The sequence below is a fragment of the Penicillium chrysogenum genome, assembly GCF_028827035.1.
Source record: "Penicillium chrysogenum strain IBT 35668 chromosome Unknown utg000005l_segment0_segment0, whole genome shotgun sequence".
NCBI lineage: Eukaryota > Fungi > Ascomycota > Eurotiomycetes > Eurotiales > Aspergillaceae > Penicillium > Penicillium chrysogenum.
In genome coordinates this window covers 2,888,201-2,901,009 of record NW_026622753.1, presented here as the reverse complement: position 1 = coordinate 2,901,009, position 12,809 = coordinate 2,888,201, and the positions used below count along the sequence as shown (strand labels likewise).

The window sequence follows — 12,809 nt, the reverse complement described above, 5'->3', positions numbered from 1 at the left end:
CTGGGGATCGGCGTCCTCCACATCTGCCCTGCACTACGGGTGCAACGTCCGGTGGTGAAATGATTGGCTGATTCAACTGACTGCAGTTCTCCGTATATAATTTCAACTGCGTACCTAAGTAGGCATAGGTGTAGTATGTACTTAGTTTTCAAGTATTCCTCTCCCAACGTCTCCGTGTAGAAACAAAACACATCGGGTGTATCCCGGGGTCCACGTATGATGTCGATCCAACGAATCGGAACCAGCTGTCCAATTATAGCAATTCAGGGGTCATTAGCCTTGACCTTAAAGACAAAACAGGCACACCCTTCTCCATTTCTCCGTTTTATTTCGACCTAATTCCGCGGGGTAAGGTTTGACACGTGATAGTATCTCCGGGTCCATTCCGGTCAGCCTCGGGATTGTTCCACCCCTTTTCCCTTCCCCAGGTCTGCAGTTCCTGCAGTACGTACCACTCCTTTCGGTTATCATCCGGACCACCAATCGAATAGGGCGCAATACTGTGGCTTGTGGGACCAAGCACAGTGAAACAGATGCCTCCCAAAGGTGGAATTACTAAACGGGAGCCACCAAGGCGTCGTAAGATTGCCTTGGCCTGCGAATCATGCCGAGATAAAAAGGTCAGGTGCGATGGTATAAAGCCAATTTGTGGCCCATGTGCTCGACGCTCTTATACCGTTGACCAATGTGTATACAAGCTGGATAATGCGAGGTCTGCCAGCAACGATGAATACCTGAAGATTCTCCATAATCGTATTCGGGAGCTTGAAGAGACATGTGCGAAAGGCGGGGTTACTGTTCCGCCTGGGCCTTCACAAGATGGAGGTTACAGGGCACCTGGAAGTCAAAGTCATATGGGTGAAGATATGGATCTGGATCACCTGGATGCAGAATCCAGGACATCTGTTGCTGCTGAAGGATTACTAGGACTGGGTTCCACCCCTGTGCCATCTGGAACAATTCCTCTGTCTTCAACGCCTACTTTTCAACCGCCAAGGTTTCCCGCGCAGAGGAATGTACCGGAAGCTGAGCGCTATAGATCTCCACATTTGACACATCTGTCTCCTGAATCTTCCCAGCCACGAGCAGGCAGTATATATCCTTCACCGTCTCTCAACTCCCACGGTAACGTCACCGCCATGGGTGCAATATCTGTTGCAGAAGATGAACCAAGCACAGACTCTCCACGGGAGCAGCAATATTATGGGAACTCTTCAGTGGCGTCTTTTTTGCGTCTCGCGGGAGAGTCGATGCCTCTGCAGTCGTACATGTCAGCTTTGCGAGACAGTAAGAGTGAGTCGTCAAGATCCCAGGGCCCTGATACGGGGATTTGGCGAGATTTAGGCCATCCATCGGTAGATCTTCGGTTCGACGATTTCTCCTTGCCGCCTCGATCTCTGGCAGACCATCTTCTTGAGTGTTACTGGGACAGAGTACATTGTCTATTCCCATTTTTCCATCGCCCCAGCTTTGAGCAAGCGTATGAAAATCTCTGGGGGTCGGACAAGGCGTCCAAGCCCGAGTTGCCACAGCTCAATATTGGACTCGGGGGTGCGTTCGATTGCGGTCCTAATTCAATTGTCTTCCACTGCGCACTAAACTGCATCTTTGCCATTGGCTGCTATTTCTCTGATATTCCACCCGCGGACCGGGAGGCTGCGGTTTATTCTTTTTTCCTTCGCGCAAAGCGATTTGTGAATCTTGATCTTCTGGACATAGGCACTATCGGCGTCGTTCAAACGCTTCTGATTGTTTCGCTTCTTCTTCAGAGCACCCCTTATCCGAACCGGTGCTGGAATGCAATTGGACTGGCATGTCGAGCTGGTCAAGGACTCGGGTTACATGAGACAACCACACACGCCTCGAACAAACCCCTGGAGACAGAAATACGACGGCGTACCTGGCATAGTTGTGTCATTATGGATATGTTGGTGCAATCGCTCTTCTACATTCTTTTCTGAAGACAAAGCTAACTAATCAAATAGGATTGTGAGCATGACACATGGAAGGCCGAGCATGACCTCTCACATCTCACCGTTGCCTCTGCCTGCAATGGGAACGGACTCCGAAGAAGCTGATCCTTGTGAGCTTAGTGGACAACCCTGTGACCATAAGTTGGGATATATGACATTCTATGTTTCGACCATCGAGTTGTACAAAATTCTCGAGTCTATTCTATCCGAGGTCTATAACGCTTGGCAGAGTCGATCGAATACCACTCGCACCGGTTCGCCGCGAAGCTCCAAGCTCTGTAGCCTTGATGTATTGATGGAACTCGACGATAAACTTGCTGCATATGAGGCTAGCGTGCCCCAGCCCTTAAATTGGACAGATGAGCCATCACTGCATCGCTCAGGCGGTGGAAATGCGTCGACATTCAAGCGCCAGCAGAATGTGCTGCGTGCGAGGTAGCTTCTCTTTCTGTGCTTTTCAGTGACAATTTCTAACCAAAAGAAAGATTCATCCACCTTCGCCTTCTATTATATCGCCCCATGTTCACTCAACTCTGCTCCGATGAGCGAGCTGGCTCGTCACGTCGCTCTGATTCGCAATCCAGCGAGAGAAACATTATCTACTCCACTGTTTTCTCAAAATGCGCCGCCTCCTGCGTCATGGCAGCCATAGACCTGGTATCACTTGTTTACAAGACATATCGGACAAATGTAACTGATGCATGGTGGTACAATGGATTCTGTTCGTGGTTAATTCCGCTTGCTGTTAGTTGCTCACCAACTAACATGTACTAGACACATCGACCGCAGGGTTCATCCTGATAATGTCATATTCCTGCCATTCTATCCGGGAGCAAGTTGATTCACAAATCGTGGATGAGAGTTGGCGCAAGTGCGAAGAAATCTTAGCTTTCATGGCTATATTCAGTGTGTCTGCCCGCAACTCATTGCAGTTTTTGCAGGTGACACATCAACATATTACACAAAACTACTCAGGTTCGTTGCTAGGTAACGGATCTTCGCTGGCTATAGCTGATTCTCGTGTAGCTACTTGTCGGCCTGGTGATCCCTCGATGGTTTCTACTCAGCTACACCAAAGGGGCAATCAACAACCGAATCGACCCGATTTGTCGTCGCAGCCTACCGAGCCCATAGCAGATGAACACAACCTCCGTCACGCACCCGCTAACATGGATATTAATCTTTTTAGCACTTGGGATGAGATGAGCTTGGGCCAGGAAGAGTTTGGATTCCTTGGAAGATTTGATTTGCCAGATCTTGCAAGCTGGTTCGCGGATATACCCCCTTGAACATATTATAAACGTGAATACTTTAGAAATACGCAGCAGGGCCATCGGACGATCCGGTCTCCAACTGTCCTTTATATCTCAACCAAATACCGCCAGAACTCCATGGCAATTCTCCCATGGTAAATCTTAGAAAATGGCACCTGCCATATTATATCAACAGAAAAGGGTATCAACTTCCGTCTCTCACATGTATGTACAACAAATCCGAAAAGACATCACATAGGATCGAAAAGTCTCGTATCACCATGACTCCAAAAAGTCCCAGACAAGTTCTCCAAAGTCTCAAAGTCCGGCACCCACAGGGGATCACTCTCATCCTGATCAATCCACGGCGCCAGCTGCAACGCCATCCTAACCGCATGCTCAGAATCATCACCCGCACAACCCTGGGGCGTAGCGCCCGTAGTATCAGGAGCCAGCCCGGTCGGGTTGACCGGGGAAACTTATCACTACCTGACATGCCGGGAGCAGTAGTAGAATTCCAATTAACGCCATACTGGGCCGTCATCAGCTCAGCCATTCCGGCGTTGCGGGCAGTCTCATTCCCCTGCAGTTTCTCCATGGCGGCATTGACTAGCAACTCGAAGGCGTCACGGTATTTCTTGACCCATGCTGCGCGCTCGCCCATTACGAAGAGGACTGTTGAGCATGCGCGGATGTCGTTGCTCATGCGGACGGACCAGACTTGGTCTGTGTGTGTCCATAGCGCGTAGAGGAGGGTGATTCCAGCCATGAAAACGGTTTGCACGGCTAGGAAGGAGTGGCCGTATTCCAGGGTTTGGTGGAGGCGTTTGTGGGATTGGCATATATTTCCTGCCGCCAGGATGCAGATTTGGTAGTATGGGTCTGTGATTGGGAGGAGGGGGAGGAATGGCTGGATTAGTAGGCGGACTGCTCGATTAAAGTGCAGCATTGGATAGTCGAGATCTGGGCCGCTGAATCGCAGTAGGGCGGATTCTTTCCATTGTTCCAGTTCAAGGTATAGAGGGTCCATTTTTGGTCGGAGAGAAGATAGGGGACGGTCGGCACGGTAGATTTTATGTTGGATGCGGGAGTCGATGCGACGGAGTTTGAAGAGGTAAATTGCGAATGTCAAGGTTGTGGTTTTGTTTGGATCTAGGGACGCTGTGAGTAGTGTCGGATCTTCAATGTCATCGTCCACTTCGAGTGGGAGGTCAAGATCGATGTGACGATCGGATATACTGAACGGGCGACCAAGTGACATTGATACCACTCGCTCCAAATAGTAAACAGTCCAAAATAGTCTGCGTCGCATCTGAGTGGTAAATGGATCCATGTTGCTCTCATTTGCCTTGCGGTGAAGACCTAGATCGATAGCAGTACGCATAGCAAGTCCAATCATGTACCACATGCCATGACTGGATGCAGTTCGGAGATGATACACGACAAGGAGAACCATGGCCTCGATATTTTCGATGGATCGTGCTTCGCACATTGTGGGAACATGCTGCAAGGCGGCAGTGTAGAATCGCTAAAATTTGTAAGCGGCGTCCGATCTAATGCTTAAAGACTATGATTACCTCTGGAGTCGTGTACGCATATTTCTCACTCAGCCGAAGCATCGTTGCGCCAATTGCATAGACCAGGTTGAGTTTGAAGATAGCAAATCGATCAGACCGAGTAAGATCCTCGCGCTTGATCTTCGCTAGGCGCCATCGATCCACATGGATCTGCCATACTTGTTTCCGATTAAGAAACGGATATCGAGAATGAAGCCGGGTGAAATATGTTTCGAGTATCCTTGCCCCCATCTCATCCGTGGGAGGCTCAACGCTCGCTGGCAGGAGATCTTCCGTCCTAGTTGCTCGATCTCGGATTTGAGTGGCGCTGGACTGCTCCGTCGGCCCCTGTGCTTGGCCTGCCTTGTTTCGAGAACTATTGGCGGTAGTACTGGTTTTCTGCTGCATTCTTGAGATGAATTGGTTCCATACACTCGTTTGGACCATCTCCCCCAGGTCGGCAGCGAGAGAAAGACCAGAACTGGATCCTACGTATGCAGGGGCCTCGGAGGCGCTGAGAGCAAGGAGTCCCACAATCTCTCCGACGGGGTTATTGTCAAATCCCGACGTAGTTGTGTGCGGTGTTGTATGCCCACCTTGTGGGGAGAACAGCGAAGACGCAGTATTTGTAGCGGCAGCATTCTGGTCTGATGATCGATCAGACTCGACAAGTTTACGCTCAAGGAACATTACACGCTCCTCTAAGCCACGTATGTAACTAACGTCCAGGTTAACTTTTCTCGGGTTCTTGATACATTTGGACCTTACTCATTCTGTCGGTCTTTGTCCTCTCGGACGCTGGACTTGTCGCACGAGACCCCTGCCTTCAAGCAGTTGGAACAAGCCGGATGTTCATTGTCGCACTGGCAGCCCGTTAGTCCAGATTTTTTATCTATATTACTGACTAGAGCTCACCTTCTGCTTCCGTGTCTTGCAGCGAGTGCATGCGGTCCTCCCGCGTTTCCGCGGGTTATGATCTCGTGATGCGGGACTTGTCTGCCTCGATGACTCGGGACTCTGCCCGAGTGCATACATATTAAATTTGCTGGAAAATATCAGCCTCAATTTGAACCATCAAGACACTGGTGAAGTGCCATTGCAAGGGGAGGTTGAGAGAGGTCGGAGATGCGGTTGGAGCGGGAATGCCAAGACAAGACATCTATGAACACTAACGGCAGCCTACAATGGAGGCATTTAGGCTATATATTTAATTCTTTTGCTTCGTTGCTTTCTGTGGTTCAGACACTTGTAATCAGTAAAAGCAGAACTTGGAAGTGATGAATAGCTTCTATTTCACCAGATAGCAATATTGACATGCAATTTCATTAGTAGGACTCGGAAGTAAGTATCAAGTCTATTTGGTATCACACGCCGTATATGCAACAAAAGCAAATGCAGATTCAACCAATCAAAATCAAATCGAGCGGCTCCTCAGCGTTATTAAGTCTCTATATGCCTCGATGCTGCTCCTTCTCTCCATATCCCTCAATATTAGGTTCCGCCCGAGAAGGCGGCATAGATGGTTCGGCGAATGTCGATGCAGAATGACACTTCTCTGTCTGGCGGTATGCCTGATGGTCGACAGACTCTTCGGGGTAATCAGAAGTAGCCGCCTCGGCATCTCTCTCTTCTTGGGCTTTCCGCTTTTCTTCTTCAATCTCTTCCGGCTCCTTTGGTCGCTCCAGACCTCTGTCACGCACGAACATACATGCCAGGAAACACACACCGATGAGGGGGACCTGCAGAATGAATACTGCGTGGGAAGCCTTGCTGTAAGAGAGCAGGATTGAAGCCCACTCAGTTGCACTGAGGTTCGCTCTTGAAGGAAGCGAGTATGAAGAGTCTGCCAGGTATGCGAACTTGCTTGGTAGGTTAGAGCGAAGAGTAGCCTGTAGAATCGCTGCAGAGATGGCGAGGCCACATGAACCTCCAATGCAGCGGAAGAAGTTACGGTTTGCAATCACGACTGCTCTTTGGGACTTGGTGCAATGAGCTTGCAGGGCCACGAGGGTAGGCTGGAATGTGAAGCCAATACCGGCACCCATGACTGCCACAATGACGGCAATAACGGCAGGATGGGTGTGGGTACCGAATAATAACATGAGACCCGACCCCCTGTGAGAAGGATTATTAGTATGGGGTCACAGTAAGAGGGCTTAGGCATTGATCAACGTACAAGGTCCACAAGCCGAATCCAATCCAAATGATTTCACCATAGCGCTTTACTCGTGAGATGTACTGTCCGGATGTGATTGAGAAGATTGACTGGGCCGCAACCATAGGACATGTCATGGCCGCAGAGGCTATTGGCGACCAGCCACGGGCATTCTGGTAGTACAGTGGCAGGTAGTAAAGGCTTGCCTGGTAAACTGCACCATACAGAAAGCTCTGCAAGAAGATTGCAGAGACGACCTTATTTTTGAAGAAGACCACTGTTGCATGTCAATTGAATGTCCCTTTATCACTATGGGTATATCGGAACTTACCTGGTAGCATCGGAAGTGTAGCCACTTTCCATTCAATAAGCAAAAATGCAACGAGTGAACAACCTCCGATAACGAGCATACTGATGACCATCGGTGAATCCCAGGGGAAATACGATCCACCACCCGAGATAGGGATCAAGAGGAAAATGATACCAATGGACGACGCAAGCAGTCCGAACCAGTCAATGCGGCCAACGTTTTCTCGGAAGCTATCTTTGCGTGCATTATTCGGAATGAGGAAGTATCCAACGACTGCAGAACAAGCAGCCAATGGAGAAATCAACCAGAAGAAACCGCGCCACGTTGAACGCATGATGAATGCAGCACCCAGAAATGGTCCAATGATATTACCAATACCCAGAGATGCACCTAGAATACCCTGGTACTTGCCTCGCTTTTCCAGGGTCACGATATCGGAAACAATAATCATCGTCAAAGAGGTAACACCACCACCAGCAACACCAGCCAAGCCTCGGAAAACATAAAACATAGCTGGGCTCTGGGACAAACCACAGAGCAAGTCTGCAATACACAGCAAGACTAACGCGGAAATGTACATGATTTTCCGGCCAAAAATATCTGACAGTCGGCCGTAAAGCACGGTGAACATGGTGTTTGCAATTAGCGACGAGGTTCCAGCCCAGGAAATGGTATTCTGGGCATCCAGTTCGCGTGAGATCGTCGGTAGTGTGACACTGATGCCATTCTGATCCACCATGCAAATCAGCAAGGAAATTGCTAGGCCCGTGAAGACAACCATGAGTTGCGCGAAGGGGAGAATATTTGTTTGGTCGTGAAGGGCCTTTTCGGCCTCTCGTTGTCGATTCATAGCTGCAGATGTGGCCGCGTGAAACTCGCTCAAAGTAGTAAATTTTCCTTCGATTGTTCAAGATTTTCGTAAACGGCCATCTGTGCCCTGTGGCGTATAATATCCTGCGACACGAAGTATATTAAGGTTGGGAGGGAATGCTTGGCGTGATACTATCCAAAGCACAATTGTATGGAATGAGGAGGGTCTCGATGTTATTTAGAGGAATAGCTAATCCCACGGCAAATTTGTTCATATAAGAGTCATTTTATTGGTAAGAAAAGTTTTTCCCTGGCAGGGTTTTAGGGCGTCTTGATCCATCGGGCAACTCAATGCTGGATGTCAATTGGAGCTTGAACGCCGCTGGTAGGTATCACGTCGGATCCAGGTCCGACGCAAGTGAAAGCTTGTGCCCTCCGTTTGCATTACAGCCCAATATCGCACCGATGGCTCGATTCCGCGTCATCTTTTCGGTGCGGTTGGCGAAGAGCAGAGTCTGTTGTGGATCCGCGTCGGATAGCCGATCGGACCTCCGATTGCTGAGTAATGCCGGTCCGGGATGCCGAATCAGGCAATTTAGGCCTGTCTCCGGATATTTCTCCGAAGTATTCATGTCGCCGCTGGTGTTCTGTACCTTGACCACTTAGTTATTGTGCGGTCAATTTGGCCAATTAGGCTACTTCTATTTGGAGACATATATTCTCGACACAGATGTATATATTCAGCCGACACAGCGCCGCCTATGCCCAACTTAGCTCGTTTTTACCAATAGGGTGAGGGAGGGTTGCGCAAGATCCTCCGGAAGGAACTTGTTTTGGGGAACAATGTATTTAATCAAATGCATGGGTATACCAATATGTGGTCGTAGACGAGGTGATAATCTCGGAACTAAGCACATAGGAATAGGTATTAACAACTCCACCGTCAAAAGTGGTATCAAGACACAATTAACCGGCGTAGCTCGTCGACTCCACAACAATATCAGCCCTGATTATATCCAGTCCCAGGTCGTCTCGGACGTTACTTTCCCTGCATAAAGTGAACCTATATAGAGTCCTCACAGTCAAAATCAAAACAGAGATCCCAGAAAAGACCATTGAACTGGCCCTCTTCGCACTAGAGTTAGAGGTTGTCCTCGTGATTGTCCTCGTGATCTGGATCGGGCATGCAACATTCTGACCTTAATTTCTTCTCATAGAACGAGTTGAAAGTCAGAAACCGGGACGGTCAAGGCATCGAATACCATACAATACCATGCATAGTAAGGCATAAATTCAGCTGGTGTGCGTTTTGGCTCGAGTTGCAGTGCGCAAGCACGGGTTTGCACAGCCCTTTTAACAGGATATGTTAGGTATGTGCCGGCCCGATTTGAACTCCTAGGCCACCACCAGGCCAGGCGTTCTGGATGGAAGGTGGATTGGAGGCATTAATATCGTAAGCAGGGCTTTCTCCGACTGCATTGCTACTGCTACCAACACCACTCTGAGGAGTAGTTCCAGCGTGTCTTGGAACATTGCCAGGATTCGGTACAGCATGATGGGTCATATAGCTGGCACCGGTGACATTGCCCTGGTTGGGGAAAAAGCTCTGGTTCAGTGTCCCACAGGTCGTGCAGGTGAATTCAATCTTGAAATTTGTAAGAATCATCTGGGGAACGGCATCGTGATCACTGCGCTGAGAGTAGTCTTTCGGAGGTCCGACCACTCCTACTGGTAAAGAAGCAGCAGTCTGGTATTCGACTCCTGATTGGGGTATATTCATTGAGTGTGGGTTCTGATTGAAAGAGTGTTGGTTTGATGTGGGAATCGGTACGTGTTGCACCTGTTGTGGAGATGGCAGGGCTTGGGAACTAGATGGTGGAGCAGGTATGTGGTTGTTTGAGGTCTCGTTTGGGGACATATTATCATCGTCGATCAGTGATGATGGGAGATGCTCCGGAAGCCAACGATTCTCAGGTATCTCCCCATATGTGTGTGCCCCTTCTCCTTGCGACTCGGGAGATTGCTCAGGCGATTGCTGTTCCCCTGCGCTCATATCGATATCCAACCCATGTTCATCCTGGCCCTCGGCATGTCGTGGTTGAAGTTTGGTAAGCGCTCGCTGTGCCTGACGCATAGATATATCATACCCATGGTAGCGTTTCACAGCATCCACAACATCCTGGGCTCGTATCTTCGACTTCATATTGAAAAGTTTCGGGATCTCACTCAGCAGGAATCGCACATGGGAAGCTTCAGAGCGGGCGGGTGTGGCCGCAGGAGAATTTGCACTCCGACGGCAACTATGGCTGTCTTGAAGACTGGTGATGTAGGTGGCATTTTTGTTTGAGCGACAGACCACACGAAAGAAGCAATTTGCCGACGATCGACATCCGATAACGACGCTCTTCTTGTTGCTACGGGCCACACGAAGCTCCCAGTGTTGCCGTACTGATATACTCCGTACCAATGTTTTGAATTCTTCCAGAGAGCAAAACCGCTGGCCCACGTGGAGGCCGGAGTACATCTCCGTCATAGTGATGAAACTGACGAAAGTACAGAGGACAGAAAGAAGTTAGCAGCTAGGGCGGCAGTCACAGAGCCTTGAGCGACAAAGTCCATTGGGCTCTGATTGTGGCTTCACCAGGCCGTGCTTGCAAATAGCTTTGGATTGCGGAGTACAGCGTGGTCCTTAAGCAAGCACGCGACCGATTCTGGGTAGTTTTGAATTGGTCTCTGGCTAAAAGCCTCGGATGCTATGATTAATTGTGTAAACGAAAGTCGACTACTCCTGTTAGGCAGCACCGCTGATAGTTGAAGAATCGCCATTAAGCCCTGGAGGTCAATAAGGTTAAGGCGGAGTTCAAGTGCCAGACCGCTCGCTCGGCTTTACTTTTCATATCCCTCCCACTTCGATCACCTTGAAGTCGCGAACTCTTTCAATCTACCCTGCGTTATTAGACTTTGGGATTGAACTTCATAATCAGATACAGAAAATGGCTTCATACGGGCTGCTAGGCCAGCCAGAAGAAGGTTGAGTCCACTCCAACTCTGTCCTCCCAGGTCAATGTTAACACCCCAGCTGGTACAGATGCGCTCCACAAGTCGCGCCTCCTCAACGTCGAAGAAAAACCATTCAAGCGAATTTCGAAACGACTATTGAACCCCGAATCTCTCATTGTCTCACAATCATCACTCCCTCTCACCCCTCCCCCCGAAGAGACCGACGCCGATTCCGATGCGACCGCAACAGAAGCTGAGAAACAGAAAAGGCTCGAAGAATGGCGCCACTTCCGCGAGGATGTCTCACTCGACTTTGCCGCCTTTGAGGCCAGCATTGCGCGCGTGCAGTTCCTTCTTACCAGCAACGAGCAAGAACGCCAGCGATATGCCACCGAGCGAGTTCAGATTCTATCGACAATGCAGTCAGTACGAGAAAGCACGGCCGATCTACGCAGTCAACTTGAAGAGGCACAACGACTTCTCTCCTTGCGAAAGACCTACGATGAATTGACGGACAAAATCACGAGCAACCGCCTACTCAAGCCGCGCGAAGACCAGTCCGCGAACCTTCAGAAATTGCGACTAGAGATCGCAGATCTCGAGAAGGAAAGTAAGGATTACGCCATGACCTGGGCTGAGCGGCGCGAGCAGTTCGGTCGTATTGTGGACGAGGGGATGCAGCTTCGTCGCCTGATCCGCGATGAGAAAGAGGAAGTCGAGCGCCGGGAAGGCATGCAGGAGGGCGAAGACGGCGACGAGGGAGATGTCGCATCCAAGGGCAAGGCTAGCAGTGGGAACACCCCTCCTGGTCACGAAAGCGATGCCGTGACCCCTTCCCAGCACGGCCAAGATGAGACCGGTCGGTCATCTGCTCTCCATGTTGAGAAGTCCGGGGCCGCCGGTGCTGCGTCACCTTTGCGACAGGTCACAACTGCCCAGAGCGATGGGGCACATGAGGACACCAATATGCTGGATGAGGGTGAAATCCCTGCTGTTAGTGATGGCGAATTATCTGACCTCGAGGAAGGGGAGGAACTCCCTGATGACTTCGGCGGAAAGATGGATACTACCTGAGATGCATTTCGGCGTGTATATTACTAGCACTAGCAAGGAGTTCTGGTTTATGGTCTGGCGTTGGGCATGGTTTCAATTTATTGAATGATATTATGGAATCTTCCACCTAATGGGTATTTCTTTTTGCTTTGATGTAATCGACATCTCTTTCACGAGATCTCGCGCTGTGCAGTCTTAGCTTGAGCAATGGCTTCTTTGGCAGCGGTAATGTGCTCAACGTTGCTCTCCGATCCCTTCTTGCCCTCCTCGATCTGTCAAAGTTGGTTAATGGGATCCAAGAATGTAGATAGCTGGTAGAGAAAGGATGTTACACTCACAATCAGAGCTTCCAGGTTCGCAACAGTCTGCACAATCTTCTCCTTCAACGTAGGCAGGACCTTCTTGGTCTCCTCAAGAGACATGTGCTATCACTCATGTCAGCATTAGAGGTTTCAGAAAGATGAGAAATGATTCAGTCGAAGCAACGCTCCTGTACAAGGCACATACCTCTTGCTTCAGGGTATACTCGCGGTTCTCGTCACCGTCAGTGGTATCAGCCTCCAGCTTCTTGATACGTTCAGCCTGCTGCTGAAGCTCGTTGTGATACGAAGCTTCCTCCTTGACAAGGCGGATCACGGAGGATGTGGTGATCTCTAGCTGCGTGCGGGGTGCCATTATGATTACCTGTGTGAGAGTTAG

General features: G+C 49.7%; 6 protein-coding genes across 6 annotated transcripts; 2 read left to right on the top strand and 4 right to left on the bottom strand.

Annotated features, from left to right (window-relative positions):
- Positions 1-491: 491 nt before the first annotated feature.
- Positions 492-3,262, top strand: N7489_009490 (uncharacterized protein; the record flags this gene model as incomplete). The annotated part of the gene is made up of 5 exons (XM_056715240.1): positions 492-1,927; positions 1,986-2,408; positions 2,459-2,694; positions 2,748-2,948; positions 3,000-3,262. Coding segments are annotated over 5 exons (2,559 nt in total), but the record flags the coding sequence as incomplete, so codon positions are not given.
- Positions 3,263-3,477: 215 nt separating this feature from the next.
- On the bottom strand, positions 3,478-5,817 carry N7489_009489 (putative C6 transcription factor; the record flags this gene model as incomplete). The annotated part of the gene is made up of 5 exons (XM_056715239.1): positions 3,478-3,613; positions 3,760-4,754; positions 4,804-5,500; positions 5,551-5,645; positions 5,698-5,817. 5 exons carry the CDS (start codon positions 5,815-5,817, stop codon positions 3,478-3,480), a joined length of 2,043 nt encoding a protein of 680 aa, XP_056562861.1.
- Positions 5,818-6,230: 413 nt separating this feature from the next.
- On the bottom strand, positions 6,231-8,097 carry N7489_009488 (putative MFS transporter; the record flags this gene model as incomplete). The annotated part of the gene is made up of 3 exons (XM_056715238.1): positions 6,231-6,897; positions 6,959-7,214; positions 7,269-8,097. 3 exons carry the CDS (start codon positions 8,095-8,097, stop codon positions 6,231-6,233), a joined length of 1,752 nt encoding a protein of 583 aa, XP_056562860.1.
- Positions 8,098-9,423: 1,326 nt separating this feature from the next.
- On the bottom strand, positions 9,424-10,590 carry N7489_009487 (uncharacterized protein; the record flags this gene model as incomplete). The annotated part of the gene is made up of 1 exon (XM_056715237.1): positions 9,424-10,590. One exon carries the CDS (start codon positions 10,588-10,590, stop codon positions 9,424-9,426), a length of 1,167 nt encoding a protein of 388 aa, XP_056562859.1.
- A 460-nt stretch (positions 10,591-11,050) lies between these two features.
- On the top strand, positions 11,051-12,131 carry N7489_009486 (uncharacterized protein; the record flags this gene model as incomplete). The annotated part of the gene is made up of 2 exons (XM_056715236.1): positions 11,051-11,087; positions 11,137-12,131. 2 exons carry the CDS (start codon positions 11,051-11,053, stop codon positions 12,129-12,131), a joined length of 1,032 nt encoding a protein of 343 aa, XP_056562858.1.
- Positions 12,132-12,280: 149 nt separating this feature from the next.
- On the bottom strand, positions 12,281-12,785 carry N7489_009485 (putative tubulin-specific chaperone Rbl2; the record flags this gene model as incomplete). The annotated part of the gene is made up of 3 exons (XM_056715235.1): positions 12,281-12,382; positions 12,449-12,535; positions 12,618-12,785. 3 exons carry the CDS (start codon positions 12,783-12,785, stop codon positions 12,281-12,283), a joined length of 357 nt encoding a protein of 118 aa, XP_056562857.1.
- Positions 12,786-12,809: the final 24 nt, after the last annotated feature.